Consider the following 20,552-nt stretch of genomic DNA (forward strand, 5'->3'; position numbering starts at 1 on the left):
CACAGTAAGAGAGCATGACAGGATAGCTCACAGTACGCAATGGTCATAAACCTGAGCCCAGGTGTATAAGGCAGTGCTCACTGCCACCCATATTCTGTGTGGGAGTGAGTGGCACTCCCAGACAAAGCATGGACGTCATGTGGTCAGACCAAAGACTCAGCAAAGTGGCATGGTGCAAGATGGCAACAGTTGCCAGGAATACTTTGCATCACTACATACTGATTTTAAATTAATTTTTGGTTTGTACATATTCAGAAACTCCTTACTACTACCTAATTTTTCATGGTCCCCATATTCATTGACATAATTCTTTATGCGGTGACAAGCCACAGTTTAAGGATCTGAGCTCACCAAATATGATACGATATACTTCCTAAGGGAAAGCAGTGATTTGGGTCTAGCCCTGGCGGTGACAATGGGTCTTGGGGTTCTTCCTAGGGCAACCCTGTACTTACTAAGAGTGTTCTTGGTATACTCAGCTAGGAAACACTGCTGTTTTCATTTCAAGCGTTTGTGTGGGTATGCAGGCCATGTGTTCATTGTGTGTGTGAGTGAATGTAAACTATCTTGAAAGCAGATCTTTAGAGCACAGCAACATTCTTTTTCTCTCATGCTATCACTGAATTGTTAACCACTATACAAATGTAGTACAACACACATTTATGGGTGCCTGTAAACTGAAGGAAAAAAACAAAACCAAAATTCTGCTCTAGGAAGCAATTTTACCTCCTTTTTCCCAAAGTCGCCCCCAGGGTTCATGGTTGCTAAGATCTGGAAATGTTTCCCAGCAGTCAAGAGCTCGACTTCATTGTCCTTATCACCTGGGCTGCCCTTCTCAGCCAATACCAGAGACTTTTCCACTTCAAGGACACTAAAGAAAAATTGGGGGAAAAAAATTAGAAAAGGCTTCCGTATTGTATGCTGTGGATGTCAACATTCTTTTAAAAAACAAACCTAAGTCCTCTGCGCAGGTAATGGTTTAGTGTTCTCTGGGAATTGGCCTATGCTGGTCTAGAACTCTCCATCCTCCGCCCAAATGTTGGGACTGCAGGGATGCACTACCATACACTTGAAGAAGCTTCTTATTTATTTTGGATGTGTGTATGTAGGCCTTTGTGTTCCACAGCACAAAAGGGAGGCCCAAAGACAACTTCTGGGCATGGGTTCCCTCCTTTCACCAAAGGGGTTCACAGGGACCCCCCCCTTTTGTTTGTTTTGTTTGGTTTTTTTGTTTGTTTTGTTTTTGAGACAGGGTTTCTCTGTAGCTTTGGAGCCTGTCCTAGAACTAGCTCTTGTAGACCAGACTGGCCTCGAACTCACAGAGATCCGCCTGCCTCTGCCTCCCGAGTGCTGGGATTTAAAGGCGTGCACCACCACTGCCCGGCTCACAAGGACCTTTACACAGATAGATTTCACTAGCCTAGGGACATACTTTTGATAAAACAAACTAATTTCTTTTTCTACATTGACCTACTAACACACCATCATGATGACAATAGGTGTCTTAAATGCAAGGGTTCACTGTTACACCATTCCTAATACTCCAAAGTGGAAATAAGAAAACTACCAACAACTAGTGAAATGATGAACAAAATGTTATATTTCCAGTGCTGCTAGTAATTAAAGAAACACACAGATACTCTATACTGTGATAAGGAGGAACTTTAAAATATTAATATAGAGCTGTGTGGATACGGAGGATCATGTTGGCATTCCCAGCACTTAGGGGACTGAGGCAAGAGGACTGGTGTCAGGCTGATGCTAGTCTGGGCTATCAAGTGACTTTCAGACTTCCAGGCTAGGGAGACAGCTCAGCTGATACAGTGTTTGCCACACAAACATGAGGACCCAAGGTTGGATTCATGGGACTTGCTGGCAAGAGTATAGTCAAACTGATGAGCTCCAGGTTCAGTTGAAAGACTGTCTAAAAAATAAAGTGGAGAACACTGAGGAAGATACCCAAATGTCGACCTCTTCCACACATACTCATGTTCACATGGACGAACACAATCATATAAAACAGATATTATCACAGAGAGTAAGAGAATAAAGCATTTATATGGAAGACTCAGAAAAGACAAAACTGTGGGAAAAAAAGTTGTTAATTAATGGTTGCCTGGAAGAGGTAAAATGCAGAATTAACTGTTCATGAGAGATCCTACTACATATTAGTGTAAACTCGACTGTGGTAACTGAAAATCTAAGTTCACTAAACACCTAACCATAGTTATAATATAAACAAGGTACATTTTATCGAATACAATACCCCAATAAGACAACAAAATGTGTATCACTGCATCAGGACTAACAGAGGTTGTGGAACTGTCTTACAGTTATCAAATTTAGAATTCTAATACTAGCTTCACTTAAAGAATTAAGTTATAAAGTGTAAGCATAAAATCTGTTTTTAAAAAACTACTGTAACTTAAGCTCATTTGGTTTTAGTTCTATCATGCCACACTGATTACTGAGGAAAAAAAAATAAAACAAATGAAAACAACCATCTGATCCTTGAAGCCAAAAGAACAGGGACTCCTGCACATCCCATCATTGTCTATGCACTAAGCGCGGAGAATTAACAAATTCAAGAAATCAAAACCAGGTCAATAAATTCATCAATAAACAAACAAGCCCCTCACTTATATTACCTGTTCAGTCTTTCCAGGACAGAGTCATCAGCCAATGAGATCTCATCTAAGAGGAAAAAGCTGTCCTCCTTCATGGCCAGAACCAGTGGTCCATCGTGCCACTCAAAGAGTCTTGTGTCCATTTCTTCCTATGATTTGGAAAGGAGGAGGAATTAAACACATATAGTTAGATGTCTGCAGTAAAACAAACTTTCTTCAAGAAGGGTCTATGAAAGGAAAAAAATTTGTGAAGATACCCTATAGACGAGTGAAGTACACACATATACATACATCTGAACTGTATCTTCCACTATGAATCCACTTACATGAACTTAGCAAACCATAGTTCGTTAAATAAACATATCAATACTTGCTACTAGACAAACCTTGTCATTTGGCTTCTGTCTCACTGGCCTTAAGCCCCCCAGAAAGTCAGATGTCTCCATATTTAAGTGGCAGTTGACTGAGTATAGTTTCCGATTTGCCAAGGTTGCAAACATTTGGCAGATGGTAGTTTTCCCACACCTATTAGAAATGTACATCAGATTAATAAGCAGCATCTGTTCCAACTGCATAGCCACAGACATTGTATCAGCAAGAGATGAGGTACAATGAGACCACATTACAAGTCTAATTTAACTCAAGACCCCTGCAAGCCAGGTTCATGTTGTTTCTCGGTAGAATATTAGTGCCCTCTCAAATCCTTTGTACAGAGGCCATCAACTACAAATACTTCATTCTTTTAGTTCTACCAACGGCAATCAAGGGAGAGGAAGAAACAATCCTTACAGTCTCCAAGACTCTAGCAACTTCTCTCCACACCTATTGAATACATTTAAAAGAATAAGTGGATAAAAATAGTTCCCAATGGCATAGTAGGAGAAAACATTTGTTCCCATAAGTGAAGGATTTAGTATGAAGGGAAAGAAATAACACATCTTGCTTTAAAGAAAAGGGAGGAAGAGAAAGGAGAAAAGACAACAGTGAAAAAGAAAGGGAAAAGAAACCCCTAGGTGCTTCACCCAGCCCTGCAGATGTGGCCTAATGCCATGGCAATGAAACTGGAACTTCTCAATGAGCTATGACTTCAGAGATTTACCCAGTGTCTCCAACCAGCAACACAGGTTCACCAAATTCCAGTGCTCTGCCCACCAGCACTGCTAGTCTCCGCATGCCTTCGGTCCATACTACATGGCTGAACTTAGACTCCAACAGACTTGACTGGGCAGACGATTTACCTATCAAAGCAGAATAAAACTGTAGGCTCTAATGAGCACAACTTTATTCATGTTCCTATGGTGTTTGGGTCTACTCACCCAGCAACTTTAGAACATTTTCTTTGGAGAAAAGAAACTGAGGACACAATTTTTTCTTGAAATGTTTTTCAAGGACTTCTTGAATTACATCAGCTTCCTCCTGCTTCCGGACTCTGCCCGCCAGAAGCATGAAACCTGAAGGTTGAAATAAAGGGACAACTAAGCATCTGGTAGTGATAGTGAAGAATGCTGAGAACATGAAGTAAGAGCAGCTTCCACCCACTGTTGCTGAAGCAGGGATCTAAAGAACCACCTTAAGAAAGGAAAAGAGTCTAGTATACCAACCACATGCTAGAGACATGCCCCAACAATGTGATTATCATGTATTTCAAACACAAATGAGCAAGCGTGTATACCAAAAGATGTACACGAATGTTCAGAGCAGTTATCTTCATAACAGTCTAATTAAATGACCTAAATATCAATGTGTTTCTTGCCTTATAGCCATATAATTTTAAGGAAAAAAAAGGATTTGGTCCCTCTGTACACAAAGTCAGAACCTCAAGTATATGCACTGTAGGATCCCATGTAGGTGAAGCTCATGAGAAAATTAGAATTGACTACCTCCACTTACAAGAGAAAGAAGTTATCAGGCTTGGTAACACAAGCCTGTAATTTTATGAAAGGTGAGGCAGATGAGTTTAAAGCCAGCCTGGCTATAGCAAGTCCCAGGTAAATGGACTACACAATGAGTACCTTCCTCAAACAAACAATCAAATGAAGGAAGCTTCTGAGATTTGGGAATATCAAAATCTCAGTGTTAGTAGTGACTTATATGGATACATACACAGATCAAATTGCTTCATCATGTGTTACAACTTTAAAGAAAAGCAAAAAAATGTGTTATCTATCACCTCCAACAGATTCTCATTATGCCACCGGGCTCAACTCAAACTTGTAGCCCTCCTGCTTCAGTCTATGTGCTAGGATTACAGCACACTGGTACTACCCAGATCACAGGTGCATCATAATCAACAGACTGCCAATTGCCACCTTTAACCAATACAGCTCCCAAACGTGTCCAGCCATTGTGCCAATTTTGATGCCCACCTTGGCATGCCCTTTCTCCAAGTCGTTCTCTAAGTTCTTATAGTCCTTCCTACCTTATAGTCCAAAAACAATAGATCTGATGCATAAACATTCTTTGATAGGATTCAAACCTACTCTCAGGCGGCAGAAACTTTCTTACTGCCGACACAGTACTGTGTTGTCAACCCTAAGAAAATAATAATCAGGCTATAAACTAATATGCCTAACTACACCTACTTCTTGTCTTCCAAAAGCTGGTTAGCTCCTATGACAGAACTAAAGACATTAGATTCTGTTCCACGTCCCACCTATCCCTAGCCTATTCCTAGCATAGCTATACTGAATAAACTCCTTTCCTACTTCAGCATTTTGTCAAGTAGGGTGTTTGAAGGTAAGTGGTCAGGACTAACCCACTAAAGGACCATCTGCCCTGAGCTGGAATTCTGTCCCATGACTCTATAATAACAGGACTAATCCCCAGCAAGCCATCACCTTAGTACCAGAGAAGGAAATAAAAAACTCTCATAGGCCAATTTTACTTACGTTCTTATTTTTTAAAAGGGCTATATTAATGACTTTCCAAATCAGAAGAGTATAAAATGCTTTCCTTGATTCACGGCAAATAACAGTGTTTGGACTATCTCTGGTTGCCACACTGAAGGTAACAAGCTCCCAATCTCCTGTACAATTCCTAAAAGGGGCCATGTTAGAGCCTACCTTCCGCACACAGCCACTCAGACTAGGGTGAGAAAACCCACAGAAGCTGGGCACAGGGCTCCATGTCTAAAATCCCAGCACTCACAGGCAGTGGCAAGAGAATTACAGAAGAGCCAAAGCTAAAATGCAAGACCCAGGTTAAAATAAGAAAACCACAAGGGAACAGAGGCCTGCCTGCCACAACTTTAACTGTTCACAGGAGTAATGGGAGCTGAGGGGGAAAGGCTGCTTCTAGAACAAGTCAGAAAATAAATGTACCACACACAATTTAGAAAGCATTTGTTTTAATAACACATCTGGTATCATTTTATGATTTAAAACATACCATCATTGGCTAAATGTTGTAGCCAATCATAGTCCTTCTCAGTCTGCTCAGCCAATCTGTATCTTTCAGCCCATCGGAACAGATCTCGAAGGGCAATAAACCCCTGCTTTCCAGCAAACACCGAGGAACGTCTACGGTAGGACTATTAAAGTATAAAAACAAATAACTGATTCTTACTATACTAGATAGAAAGCATAAATTATATCTTACATAAATTATTTAACAAATTCATTTTACTAGATTTAACTTTTCAGAAATAAAAAGACCTGCAATTATCTGGAAAAAAATGTTAAAATAGCAAAATAAAAAAAATTTCTATCTCCCATACAGAAAGAGAATAATCTTAATAATATGAAAGATAAAAGAAAATTTTGGCTAGGAGTGAGCAGAACACATGTGCTATGAAAGAGGAGAAGGATACAAGGGCTAGAGTGGAAAAGAGAGCAGGAGGCATGGGGAAAAGAAAGGGCAGAGAGTGGGTTACCAAAACTAATGATACACAAAGTCCCTTATGTAAACCAACTACGTGTAAAATAATTACAAAATACAATTATAAAAAATAGGAATTTGAGCATATATCAGAAGACATCAGTTAACTGCCTTTGAACTGTTGATCAAGGAGGTTCAGGAAGCCCCCAGACAACACATGCTATTGTCATTGCTCTTGGTTGCCCACTGTAACTAGGTGGCAAAACCCTACTCCTGAAGACACCACATACTTCGTTGCAGACACAGAAATTATGTTGGAACTGATCTGGAATCTTCCTCCCTGCTAACTAGCTGTTAGAGTATAAAAGGAAACTACATAGTCTGCTGGGGGAGAAAAAGTCCAGCAGTGGTCATGGATGTTACAACACTTTACCCACTGATACAACAGCACCATGGTTATGCAGGTAACTAACTGCATTCTTACTGTATGAGGCCTGTTTCACAGGAGGAACTCATGCCTGGTAATGTAAACCTGATCAAAATCCCATGGCTAGTAAAGACATAGGTCCTAGGGCAGACCTACTATCAATGCTTTACTTGAAGAGACATCTCGTTATCTGCCTTCTACTTTTGTCTAGAAATTCGTGCCCTTTTAACGTTGGTCAGAGAAATGTCTTTTAGCAGTAAGCATCAGTCAATGCAAATAAATAAAGACTTAATAACTGTTCAAACTGTTGAGTATACATGACTATAAATGTTCATTTCTAAATGAGATGTTTATATCAACTTCAGAAAGGCTTAGAAAACTGTATGGAAGGAGGGAGAAAGAATTCAAGAGCTGGAAGATAGGGAAGAGCTCCGGGAAAGGCTGTCATTTGACATGGCTGCGCTCATGAATTCAGAGCACCTATGGTTACCTGCATAACAAGATCAAACAAGTCAAAACTCAAACATGGAAGGAAGAGGGGCTCACAGGCCCCATTTAAATGAAGCTGACACACTACTGGTAACTGACCAGTACTGAGGGAGGAGGAATCATTTCTCTTCAGGAGTGTGGCCACTGTCAAGCTGCCTATGTTCAGGCAAACAGCACTAATGGGACCCAATGGGTTATAAAACACAAACAAAAATCCATAAGAGGACATGAAGTTGTGGCCAGGAGTATTAATAGTTTTCTATTTAATTAATTTCTAATAAAGACCCCCAACCCTAGACAGGGTTTCTCTGTGTAGCCCTGGCTATTCTGGAACTTACTCTATAGATCAGGCTGGCCACGAACTCAGAGATCAACCTGCCTCTGCCTCCCGAGTTGATAAACCTTAGGTGTTGGTAGAAAGTTTCACTAGTATGTGCAATAACCTAAATTTATTACAGTCTCGGGGTGGAGGGAATAAACTGAAGTTTTATAGTTAACAAAGGAGAAAATGAAGAAAGGTTACCGAGTCCCCCACCACAGTGTCACAATCACGGATTTAACCAACACCAACGCTATATTTTACATCCATCATCTGTAAGCACGGGTTGGAGATCAGTTTTCAAAAGTTGGTTCCCTCCTTGCTGCAGTGTATTCTGGGGACCTAAGTCAGGCTGTCAGGTTTGCAGAAGTGTTTCTGCCCACTGAACCATTTTGTTGGCCCATATCATTATCATAAAGAAAAACAAACAACAACAACAACAACAAAAGGGCAAAAACATCCAAGGAAGTCACAAGTTCTAGGCTACTCTAGGCAACATATGAAAATAGTCTCAAAGAATAAGTAGTTTGACAAAAATTACAAGTAACATACACAACTAGGGGAACTATTGCCATATAAAGTAAATGTCATAAAAATTTACAATGGTAAAAGTGCTGATTTACAAAAGAACCAAAACCAGGAGCTGGAGATACAGCTCAGTAATAGAGAGCAGCACAGTATGCATAAGCTCTGGGGTAAATTCTCCCAGGCCCTGGAACACACACATAAAATGGATATTAACAGACACATTTTAGAAGCGAGACTTCCCCAAGATTAGCCTTACGCTCTAAAACTAAATGGACAGATGTGCTTCTGCTTGAGAAAACTATCCAACTGTGAAGCCAATGCTGACTAATGTAGTCCGCCTACATATAAGTTCAGATGAGGATATGAAATACCTGAAGGTCCAACATGACTTTAACCAATTTACTGCAATAGGAAGGCGGCAAACTACATCGCTTGTGCAAGATTACTTCCAACTCAGAACTGGGCAGCTCATCAAAGTGTAATTCCACAAATCGATTTCTGAAGGCTCTAGACAGCACCTAGGCAATATACAAAAATAAAATGTGTGTGTGAAAAGTCTCCTAACAATGAGCCCATGACTAAATATCCAAAACAAAGTGATCATCACTAAAGTCACATATACATAAACAAAAATTCATCAAGTTTTATTTATGTATTTGTGCACTGATCTATCAATCAATCTATTCATAACATATCTATATATGCAGCAATAATAAAGAAAAAGAGGTTATCAATTTGAGAGGGAATTGGGGGAAACATGGAAAGAGAGATAGTGGAAGTGATTTTTAAAAAGCATCTATTCATTTGATTTACAAAACAGCAGCCCTGCTATTTACCACAAAAATTCAAAACCTTCAAGAGGGACCAGAACGTCTTATTCCTAATGAGTTTACCATTTCACATAGTAATGAACAGATTTTGGAGGCAAAAGTTACATACCTTTCTGCCTCCATAAAGCCCTGGGGGATTCTGGGTGGCAAAAAGCATGAAGCGAGGGTGTGCCCTAACGACTTCCTGTGTTTCCGTTATGAGCAGTTCACGGTTATCATCCAACAGCCTGTTGAGTGCCTCTAACACATCAGTAGGTGCTAAATTTAATTCATCCAAGACAATCCAATAGCCTTTTCTCATAGCATCAATAAGAACCCCTAGGAGGAAATGACAAAGGATTAACATGTGTATGTACAATCACAAATCCTACACAACAATTACAACTCCAAGCAAATTACTCTCTGCAGCTAGTCACGACCATCAAACAATCTGTGACACCACTGATCCAAGAACTAAGACTTACAATTGACACGTTTTCTTTCTAACCACAGGAGGAGCAAGGGCTGACACACATCTCTTGTTCAACCTGTTAAATTTTCTCCCTAACATCTTGTTTTATTAAATCACCAGATTCTCATTATCTATCCCAAAACCCCTCTTTACCCTATCTTTTAAATCTCTACACTTTGTCTTTTTCAAAATTTGGTTCAACGCAGGAATTACACTGCCCTAGGAATTAGCTTTAACTAACTATTATGATACAGTTCATGAGCCTCAATTAGAAGGGATTATAAAATAAGAAATGGGTCAAAAAGCATGAAAATTTGCATTCAAGCAATGAAGTAATGACACTACCTTCATTAAAGACAAGCTTCCCCGAGGTGTCAGATGTGTAACAACCAATGTATTCTTGAATATCTGTGTGCTCGTGGTTGTTGATACGCACACAGTGGTTGCCAGTAGCTGCAGCCAGCCACCGTATGAGACTTGTTTTACCAACTGATGTTTCACCCTGTATCAGCACCGGATAGCTTCTGTTAAAACATTAGTCAACACAGTAATTATAAAAAGAGATGAGAAAAGAAGGGAAGCTAAGAAGAGTGCTTTTTGATACCCATGCACTAAGAAGGTTCTATGGTTTTTGTTGTTGCTGTTGCTTTGAAATAGGGTCTCACTACGTAGCTCTGACTGGCCTGAAACTCACTATGTACACCAGGCTTTCCTTGAACTCACAGAGATTTGTCTGTCTCTGCCTCACTGTGCTGGGATTAAAGGAGTGTACCACCATACTTGGCTGAACACACACACACACACACACACACACACACACACACACTTCCTAACCACCAGAGGAGCCTGGGCTGACAAATGTCTCTTGTTTAATCTTTTTCAACAAGTTTAAACTTTTCTCCCTGACATCTAATTTTATTAAATCACCAAATTCTCATTACCTATTACCCTATTCTTTAAATTTCTATACTTGTTAATAGAACAATTGCTCCTCAAAAAATACTAAGGTAATTCCAACTTCTCTGGTACTATTTGCAAGAAAAAGTAGAATTGTTAGTCAATAAGAAGTGGTAATCAATCAAATAACAAAGCAAATTTACTTTCTAGTTTTGGATGTATTTGTCTGCAAGCTGTGTATGTGAGAATGCATATGTATGCAGGACTCTAGAAACGAGCTTTGGATCCTACTGAGCTAGTTCCAGGCAATCACAAGCTACTGGACATGGGTACCGGGAACCATGCCCTGTGTCCTCTGAAAAAACAACAAGCACTCACAACCACTAATCACCTCTCCAAGAACAAAAGCAATCACAAAGATGGCCAAAATAATGTCTTTAAGTCTTTCCCACCAATCACACAAGTACAAATCATCACAGGGCAATGATTTTTAGAAAGCAGTAATTCAGTTAGCCAGGTAAGTACCAGCAAAGCTCTGTCAAAGTTTAGGGAAGCAAGCTAAGTAAACACTGTGCCTCTTGTAGGAACGTCACAACAGCAGGAGGGAAAACCCACACATACCCTGCAGAGACCACACGGACTATATCTCTCAGGTTCAGCTTAACAGAAGACGTCAGAACATATGTTTCATCTATTGTAGGCTCCTTGTCTCCAACTGAAATCCAGTAGCCTTCGACCTGGATAAGGCGGCCACCTTTGGGTTCTGGAATAGGCTAAAAAGACAAAAGACTTTGAGAAATGACTATAGTCCTATGTCAACTTTCTTTCAGAGGGAGTAAAGTTCTTATTGAGAACACATCTCTGCTCTGGGTGCTTCTAACAGAAAACCCAGAAGTTAAATATAAACACAAAATTACTTCCAAGAATGAGAACATTTTTTGCATATGTTTTAAAATTAGGTAAGAGTAGAAAGATTTAGTTGAAAAACATACACAGAATCAAAATAATTTTTCCCATATGTGGTTCCACCCCCTCACCCCTAGCAAAATACCCATTTTTTTAAAATCTAAAATATCTATCATTTTCCACAAAACTAGGCCAGTACTGTAAAGAGGGAATAGAGAAGAGGTTTTACACCACCACATTCTGGATCATCCGGAGGACACAAAACTAAACCTCTATAGAAACTGAACCTTTATGGGTAGGCTGGCTTTTGCTTGTTTGTTAATTTGACATAAGCTAGAGACATCTGAGAGGAAGGTATTTCAATTCAGACCATTGTACATTTTATTTAATGATTCATGTGGTAGGACCTAGCCCATTGTGAGCCATGTCATCCATAGGCTCCTGGATGGTTTAAGAAAGCAGGTTGACCAAGCCATGAGGAACAAGCCTGTAAGCAGTACTCCTCCTCTCTGGTTTCTGTCTGCTTCACTTATAAAGCATAGGATGAAATAAACCATTTGCTTTTGGTCATAGTGTTTATCAGCAATAGAAACCCTCAGACAACAGGTAATATGGGTCATGACACAGCCATTCCAAGGAGTTAGTAGGGTAAATCACACAAAGTAAACTTAGGCGGTTTTATCTTCTCATGCTTTCATAGTCTCTACTAGTTAAACATGCATTATTTTTAAAATGTTGACTCCCAATTAACTTCAAATTCCTGTCTTTCTTATTCTAATAAGCAAGCAATAAAAACAAGCCAGATAGTGAAATTTTCTGTTTCCTCTAGCCTGATGCTACTTTGTAATTTTGTATCAAACTCAAAAGGCTATTGCTTTTACCAGTATCCCCACCCCCTTTAAAACCTCTTAGTAGTTGTAAATGAGAATGAGAATGGCCCCATGGGCTCATGTGTGACTGCATGGTCCCCAATTAATGGAACTGTTTGAGAAGAATTAGGTGTGGTCTTGTTGGAGGAGATGTATCGCTGAGGGGGTGGGCTCTTAAGTTCCAAACTCCCATGCCAGGCACAGGTCTCTGACCACTGCCTGCGGATCAGGACACAGAGCTCTCAGTTATTTGCCAGCACTATACCTGTCTGCTTCCCACTAACTCTCTAAAACGTAAGTAAAACTCCAAACTTCTTTGATAGGAGTTGCCTTGGTTGTACTCTTTTCACAGCAACAGGGCTGTAACTAGGAGAAACCGGAGTCAAACTAAAGATATGGGTAGGCTAAATAAAAAGGCAGGTTACAGACAGGACACACAGGCCTGACAACTCAAATTCAATCTCCAGAACCTATGTAAAAAATTAGATGTAGTGATTATCAGTAATGTTAGAACTCCTAGCATGACGAGGGGTGCAGACAGAAGCTCACAAGCCAACTAGCCTGGAGTATTCACCACAGAAGCAGAAACAGAGCCACCCTGACTCAGCTTTGGAGAAGGCAAAGTGCTAAAAGTTATCCTCTGACCTCTACACATACACTGTGGCTCTTATGTGCCTGCCCACACACAAAATTCATCAAGTAGCTTTTGTTTTGAGGAAAGCTGTGGATGGAGATATAGCTCAGGGACAGAGTATTTGCCTACCATGAATAATATCCTAAGGTCAACCCCAGCAATTTTCCCCAACCAGGAAAGCAAAAGAGTAATATCCTTGTGCAATGGGTTCACTTATACAAAATATGTATCAGAGTTTACCTCAGTGAATCAACAAGCCTATACTGGAACTTTAAACATAAAATAAAATGAATCCATAATTTACACTTTGTTTGGAAAGGGCTATCTATAGAATTCAAACCTCAAATAAAATTGAAATTTCACCATCTAAGATATACACTGTTGGAACACGGTCCAAGAATGGAGTTGTGTGAGAATTGTAAGTGCTTGTGAGAAAATTCACAGAAAACAAGAGTCTTGTGCCCTCAGTTTCTTCAAAACACAGAATTGTTCTTGAAATATGACTACATGCTCCTCGCAGGCGTACTGGCTAGAGTGGGGTTCCTCACGATTAGTCATCACAACTAGCTATTGTTATTTGAGCATATGCCTCTATGGAAAAATAGGTTCCGCACATGTGGCTTATCCTTGGGATTGTACACTTTCTTAACCCTCAGAACACCAACTGCCTGATGCTCGGAATAAACTTGGCCATTGCATGAGATTTAGTCCACATCATTCTTAGGCTCTGTTCTCCCAGGTACCACTGCCTCTGGACTGGTGACAATACATATCTATGATCTTTTTAAAGTTTTTGCTACAAGGGGCTGAAGAGACAGCTAGGGATTAAAAGCACTGACTGACTGGCTTCTCTTCCAGGACACAGGTTCAATTCTTAAAACCTACACGGTAGCTCAGAACCATCATTACCCCCAGTTCTAGGGGATCCAATGCCCTCTTCTGGCCTCCACATACAGGAACACAAGTGCTCTGTAGACATATATGCAGGCAAAACACTCTTAACACATGGAATGAAGAAAAAAAAAGGCAGGAAAGTTTTCCTCAAATAGTTATAACAAACTGAACACCAAAGAACACACCTGTTTCAGCAGACTTTTGACATTGCCAGAAATAATGTGTTGACAGATGAGCTTCTGAACTACTGGGTGTGATGTCCTGTCAAGCTGTGTTAGGAAACCCAAACAAAAGCCCTAGAGAGAAAACACAAACATAGATAAATACAAACCGGCCTTGTACTACATGCCAGAACAAATTTTGTTTGTTTGAGACAGGGTTTCTCTGTGTAGTTCTAGCTGGCCTGGAACTAGCTCTGTAGACCAGGTTGGCCTTGAACTCAAGAGATCTGTCTCCTGCCTCTATGGGATTAAAGTCATGTGCCAACACTACTTTGCCCAGAACAAGATGGTAGAAAAAAAGAGCAGGGTACCTCTGTCCAAAATATTATAGAGAAAACTGACTGACAAGCACTGGCAAAGGTGGCATTTGCATCCCTACCCCCTTTCACTCATAGCAAGCCCATTCACCCGGCTGCTCAGGAAAACAGATATTAGAAACACCTCATAGAGTGAGCGCTGGATGTTGCCACACGGGTTGGAAGCTGCAAATCGTAAAGCCCTGCAGAGGGTCCGAAGGCTGTAGTGAGGTCTGTGGCCAGTTCCATCCACCAATTTGGTCCCAGACTCTTTCCGCAAAGCAGTGTAGAAGCTACAAAGAGAATGAAGTTCAGGCAGTTTATTAAATAGTAATTATTTTCCTGCTATTTCTATCTCTTTATTGAAACTACAAAGGCTATCTTCTTTTAAGCTTTTCAAGACAGGGTTTCACTGTGTGTACAGCCCTGGCTGTCCTGAAATGCACTGTAGTATATCCACTGTTGAGAGATGGCGCACTCCTTTAATCTCAGCACTTTGGAGGCAGAGGCAGGCGGATCTCTGTGAGTTCGAAGTCAGCCTGGTCTACAACAACAAGTTCTAGGACAGGCTCCAAAGCTACGGAGAAACCCTGTCCTGAGAGGGCTGAGGTCGACGGCAGATCGTGTCTTTTCCCAGTGGGGTCAATGGAATGGTGTGCAGCAGCCTGAGCTTAAGCAGATTCAGATCAGCCCCCGAACAAGCTGACTGGCCGAAGGATCACCCTAGCTCTGGGCAATGACATCCTTGTCTAAGATGAGGAACAGTCCACTTTCTTAACTGGACCTCCTTGAACGACCCACATGTCCCATCATGCTGTTGAGGGCCATGTGTAGGTCAGTGGCCCTGATGTGGCCAGGGACTGGGTTGATGACCATGTCATCACTTAATGACATGTTCACAGTCTGTGATGGGTCTGGATCCATGTTGATGTCCATGAGCCGTGATGTCCAAGGGACCATACTGATGTGAGCAGCATGCGATGCCATCTTGAGACAATGGTGATGTCCAGGTCTGGGCTACAGTCAATGTCTGAATTGATGTGTACAGCCTGCATTACCACCGCAGGCCAAGCGGAGGTTCCTGGCCTACACTGCTGCCTAGGGCCATGTGTTTGTGAGCTTTGCTACCGCCAGGGAAACAAATACTGATCTGAGTGGCCTATGTTGCCACCTGAGAGCACGGTAATGTCCAGGTCCCAGCGGCCACTGATGGCCATGTCTGAGTCTGTGGTCTTACTGCAGTCAGGTCTGTGTTGAGGTGACATCTGTGGCCTGTGCTACAGTCTGATTCATGTGAATACCATGGGCAATGCTGCCACTGAAGGGCACATATCATCATGGGTAGCCTGTCTGTCACCTAGGGCAATGGTTATGTCCAGGCCCATGCTGCTTCTAAGGGCCAAGTCTGCATCCTGGTCTTTCTGAAGTCGGATCTTTGTTGTTATCTATGGCTGGTACTACCACTGGAGGTCACATAGACGACCATAGTCTGTTGTAGGCTATGGTGATGCCCCATTTGGTGCTGCCACAGAGAGCCATGTCTGGATTTGTAGTCTAACTGTAGCTGAGTCTATGCTGATATCTGTGGACAGAAGGCTGTGGGGATGCCTGTGATCTATGCTGAGGTCTGAAGCCTTGTAGATGGGCATGATACCATCTGTGTCAGAGGGCTAGGGCTGTGTCTGGGTTCGTGGTTCTACTGCAAATGGGAGCCCTGTTCATGGTCTGTGCTGATGTAAAAACTCATATCCACGCTCCCTCAGACCATAAAGAGCAAATAAGCTATGTTTGCAGTGATGATGATGACTGCAGAAACACGGTTCAGAAAGACTTGGAAGTAACAAACCCTACCATCCCCACCCCCTTAAACAGTAAAAGCCTAAATAGGAAGCGATGGAAGAGAACTCTTTAAAACCGTGATAGGATGTGTCGCTCTCCACAATAGATGGATTCCAGCAGGGGTGCAAAAGGGGAAGGACTCAGTTCTATTTAAGGTGTGACCACACTCTAATGAGTATCTAGATAAACAAATTGTTCTTTTTTTTTTTTGCTGGGGGGGGGGACTGGAAAATAAAAAAGAATAAAAAAGTATAATAGCTAGGTGTGGTGGCACATGCCTTTAATACCAGTATTCAGGCGACTAAGACAGCCAGGGTTGTATACAGAGCACCTGCTTAGTATGTACAAGGTCCTGGGTTTGATACACGACACCACCAAAGGTTCGCGTGTAGGGAAGAGAACAAGCTATAGAATACTAACTAAGTGAATAGCTCATATCCTATTTGAACCCCTTCCCATATTATATCCCCTTCAGCAGGAAAGTAACTCTCAGAGGAAGTTTCTAGCTTCCTGAGTCAGCACTGCACCTCAGGCTGTCTGCACAAAACACTATGGTCTTTCCACATGCCGTCTAAAACATGAGAAAGAGACTCAAGGCCAAGCCATACCACAGTTCTAAAGTCTATATATGGAAGTCTCTTAATACTAAACATAATCGAGTTTATAATAGCAAATTTGCCCCTGGCTTCCATCTAGCTACTATGCAAATTTTAAGTAGAAAAGAGACAAAGATAAAACACAAGCAATTTCCTAGCTTAGGAATTCAAATACAGAAGTACAGAAGTAATAAAGAGAAAAGCACCTGTTGATTTTCATAGGTAGTATAAGTAGTTTCCTTATGAAAACCTGAGGGAATTCATAATTAAGCTTCAATCTCAAAGCAAATCCTTCTACCAGTTTTCTTTACATAGAAGCAAATCATGAAAACGTATGTATCTGCAGGGAACAATTTTTTTTTTGTTTTTTTCAAGACAAGGTTTCTCTGTAGCTTTGGAGCCTGTCCTGGAACTAGCTCTTGTAGACCAGGCTGGCCTGGAACTCAGATATCCGCCTGCCTCTGCCTCCTGAGTACTGGGATTAAAGGCATGCACCACCACCACCCGGCTGCATGAAATGGATTTTTATGCTCAAAAGAAATCATATAAAGTCAAGAAAAGGAGGACCTACTTTACAATTCCTTGCACGGTGTTCTTGCTCACATTCAGTCCTTTCAGATAATCCACAATAAGAATCTGTAAGTCTTCTTTACTTTCTAGTTCTTCTACATAAAGTTCTGTGAACCTGTAAGAAAATTATTAACCATTGGTAAGAAATTAGTATGTCCCACATCATTTTCTAGGGCAGTGGTTCTTAACCTATGAGTAATGAACCCTTTCAAAAGGAACCCTAAAACCATCTGAAAACACAAATACTTACATTGTAATTCATAACTAGCAAAATTACAGTCATGAAGTAGGCACAAAAATAATTTTATGGTTGGGGGTCATACTGCATGAGGAACTGTATTAAAGGGAACCAGCATTAGGAAGGTTGGGAATCATTGCTCTAGGATGTAGCCAGGATTCTCCTTCTGAGTCAACCTCTCAGCTTCCACCAGCCCCCTCCAGTGTCATATCCAACCTAACCACTCTGCCAAACCCACCCCCCCACAGCACAGACCTGAACCAGGAAATACACTGTGTCCACCAGCCTAGCGCCCTGTGTCCACCTGACTTCATTCTTCCCAAGCCTATTCCTAACGCTAGGCCTATTCTTTCATCTGTCCACAGCAAACACAGAACTAATGAAAAAGTCCACATGCCTAGGTCTCGTCACAAACACCAAGAATATGGGCAATTAGGACAGTAGCTTATCTCCAAATCCTACCAGTCTTGTAGAGAGAAAACATAGGAGGCAGAACTTAAAAGAACAATCATGAACTTGGCCAAAGAATTCAAGGAGTTTAAAGAAGAAAGAAACAGTTCCAAAGTCACAGAGAAAGAACTTATGGAAAAGAAAGTCTTGAGTGGCACCCATAAACAGAAACATTAAGGCTGACAGAAATAACGAAGGCAATACAGGACTAGAGAGTGAAATTCAATCAGGAGATGGAAACACTAGACAAGAATCGAAAAATGAAAATACAGGAAGCAGTAATATGGGTTGAAAAAAGGAAGCACAGCAGAGAGACTGAAAAGAAACATGAAGCTGCTGTACATATTAAAATACAAACAGCATCACTATAAGCACTAACATGATGACCACAATTTATATACACATTTCAATACTAACTCAAAACCTCAACTTTCTAACCATATAGGCTGACTGAATGGCTCTAGAGAGAAAGTCCATCTGTCTGTTGTCTATAAGAAACACATCTTAGTTTAAAGATGGGTAGTACCCTTAGAGTAAGAGGATGGACCAAAGTGCTCCAATCAAATGGGACCAGGAATCAAACAGGCATCAGTATACTAACATCCAAAAAAACAGACTCAAACTAAAACTAATCAGAGGGACCGTTCATACCTGTATGTACCATTCATCAAGGGAATAGGCAGCCAAGACATTGCTACCCTACCCTAAACAAAAGCAAGAAAGACTGGAGTGCCCAATTTCATTAAAAAAAAAAAAAAAATCTACTTCTCAATTTAAAGACAGATAAACAGGTGAATCTTTTTGAATTTAAGGACAGCTTGGTATACACAGTAAATTACAGGACCGCCAGGGTTACACAGTGAGTGAGATCTTGTCTCCAAAAAAAAAAAAAAAAAAATCTAAGCACACATACACACCCTCATGATAAAAACTAAAATAATGTAAAAAAAAAAAGTACACACTTTAATATAATTTTTAAAATTATAATATTTCCATTATTTCCTAATAATGGAAACAGAATTATGAACAGGCTTTCTAAAACATACATGTATTTGTGATGTGTGCACGATATATGGACAAGCACATTACATTTATTCTGTAGAGTCAGGAGTTTGCAGGAGTTAGGTTTCTCCTAACATGTAGTTTCTGGGGACTGAATGCAGGCTCTCACCTTGGCAGCAAGCACTTTTATTCTTGCTGGCCCCTAACTGACTTTAGTGACTATTTCCAAACATGAGACAACTCAAATATTAATAACACTAAACCTTATTCTTCAAAGTTACATGTAAAATGCCAAAACTAAGCACTTAACAGCATTATGTTCTATAAATAAAATTCCCGATAGCTAAAAAATGAATTGTGTTCAATAATACCTATTTAGTATCATACTAACTACCAAAGAACTAGGTATACAGCCTAGGATCAACCTGTAGAAGCAGCATAAATAATAAACAATACTAGACAATGATTCTCCAGGTTTCTGGACTCTTTTATATATCGACAAGCTATAGAAAAAAGAAGTAACAAATAAGGAAACCAAGATTCCTCTATCAAGAGACCAATGAATTTTAACACTGTTTGAAATTTGGATAAATATTAACAATAAAGAAAAGGAAACAAAATCCTTACCTGTTTCTTATTCCTGGTGGGAGATTTCTTTTGCCCACATCAGTAGCTGGATTCATGCACGCAAATAAACGAAAATCAGGGTGCCGAATCAGTGGCTCTGTTAGGAGAAAATTAGAAAAATTCAACTTTTAGCATTCAAGTGATCTGTTTCAGGACCCCAGCGTAGACGCGAAGGCCCAAGGTCCAGCCAGATTAGTGCTAGCTATTCAACCAGCAGTGCCTTTTCTGAAGTAAGATCGTGTTCAGGCAGATAGATAGCACAGGCTCGCACATGCACATACACATTCACTGCTTAATGTCATGCTGCTGTTCAAATCTTTCCGGTATGTTGTTTACTTCCAATTATTTTTTTTTCATTACCTAAGACCTATGTGTGTATTTCTTTGGACAGTGTCTGCAGTGCATATCTACATCTTAAATGCCTTGACAAATCACCTTATTCTCTGCATTCCCCACAGCACCTAATAATAGTTCAATCTGCTTCCACAGGAACTTATTAACTTAATAATAAACTCCACTGGAAGCCCCATGTAATATGTCTATTCAAAAGAATCTCACTTTTAACTGACCAAGACAAACCCCAAGGGGATTAAATGCTACCTGTGTCTCCTCGATCAAGCAAAACCAGAGAGCCAGAAGATCCTTCAAGTAAACCACTCAGACACTCTAGTGTTTCAGGAGCAGCCAGGTTAATCTCATCTAGTAAGATCCATTCTCCTTTCTTTATAGCCTGAGCTAAGGTACCCTGGAAGGTAACATATTTCAAGTAAAGACACAGTTAGCAAAAGTAGTCACACAAGTAAGGTTAAGAACGGAGGCAAGGACATATTTTTCCCACTAATGAATCTATACTTTAAATGACAGATTCAGGCAGTTGGTAGTGCTAGACAGTAAATGTAAGGCACTTTGGACTGTAAATGTCCAAAACGGTCAACTATCTTTAAGCCTAAAAGGTAGGATGATAAAACATGAGTTATATGGATGACCAAGTAAACATACAACAATTTCAGATGATGGAAAACACCC

At 40.6% G+C, this 20,552-nt stretch overlaps 1 protein-coding gene across 2 annotated transcripts in view; it reads right to left on the reverse strand.

Moving 5' to 3' along the window:
* Mdn1 (midasin AAA ATPase 1) overlaps nt 1–20,552 on the reverse strand; it is a 122,787-nt gene that overhangs the window by 72,027 nt on the left and 30,208 nt on the right. For both annotated transcript variants that reach the window (XM_057790246.1, XM_057790247.1), the window contains 15 exons: nt 20,127–20,271; nt 19,527–19,623; nt 17,211–17,324; nt 14,350–14,497; nt 13,873–13,983; nt 11,006–11,157; nt 9,833–10,011; nt 9,146–9,354; nt 8,578–8,724; nt 6,015–6,156; nt 3,944–4,078; nt 3,727–3,865; nt 3,014–3,152; nt 2,649–2,776; nt 727–871 (listed from right to left, as the gene is read on the reverse strand). In XM_057790246.1, coding sequence (XP_057646229.1) covers nt 727–871; nt 2,649–2,776; nt 3,014–3,152; nt 3,727–3,865; nt 3,944–4,078; nt 6,015–6,156; nt 8,578–8,724; nt 9,146–9,354; nt 9,833–10,011; nt 11,006–11,157; nt 13,873–13,983; nt 14,350–14,497; nt 17,211–17,324; nt 19,527–19,623; nt 20,127–20,271 — 2,130 coding nt within the window. The remainder of the gene's footprint in view (nt 1–726; nt 872–2,648; nt 2,777–3,013; nt 3,153–3,726; nt 3,866–3,943; nt 4,079–6,014; nt 6,157–8,577; nt 8,725–9,145; nt 9,355–9,832; nt 10,012–11,005; nt 11,158–13,872; nt 13,984–14,349; nt 14,498–17,210; nt 17,325–19,526; nt 19,624–20,126; nt 20,272–20,552) is intronic.

This window comes from Chionomys nivalis, chromosome 16, assembly GCF_950005125.1.
Source record: "Chionomys nivalis chromosome 16, mChiNiv1.1, whole genome shotgun sequence".
Lineage (NCBI taxonomy): Eukaryota > Metazoa > Chordata > Mammalia > Rodentia > Cricetidae > Chionomys > Chionomys nivalis.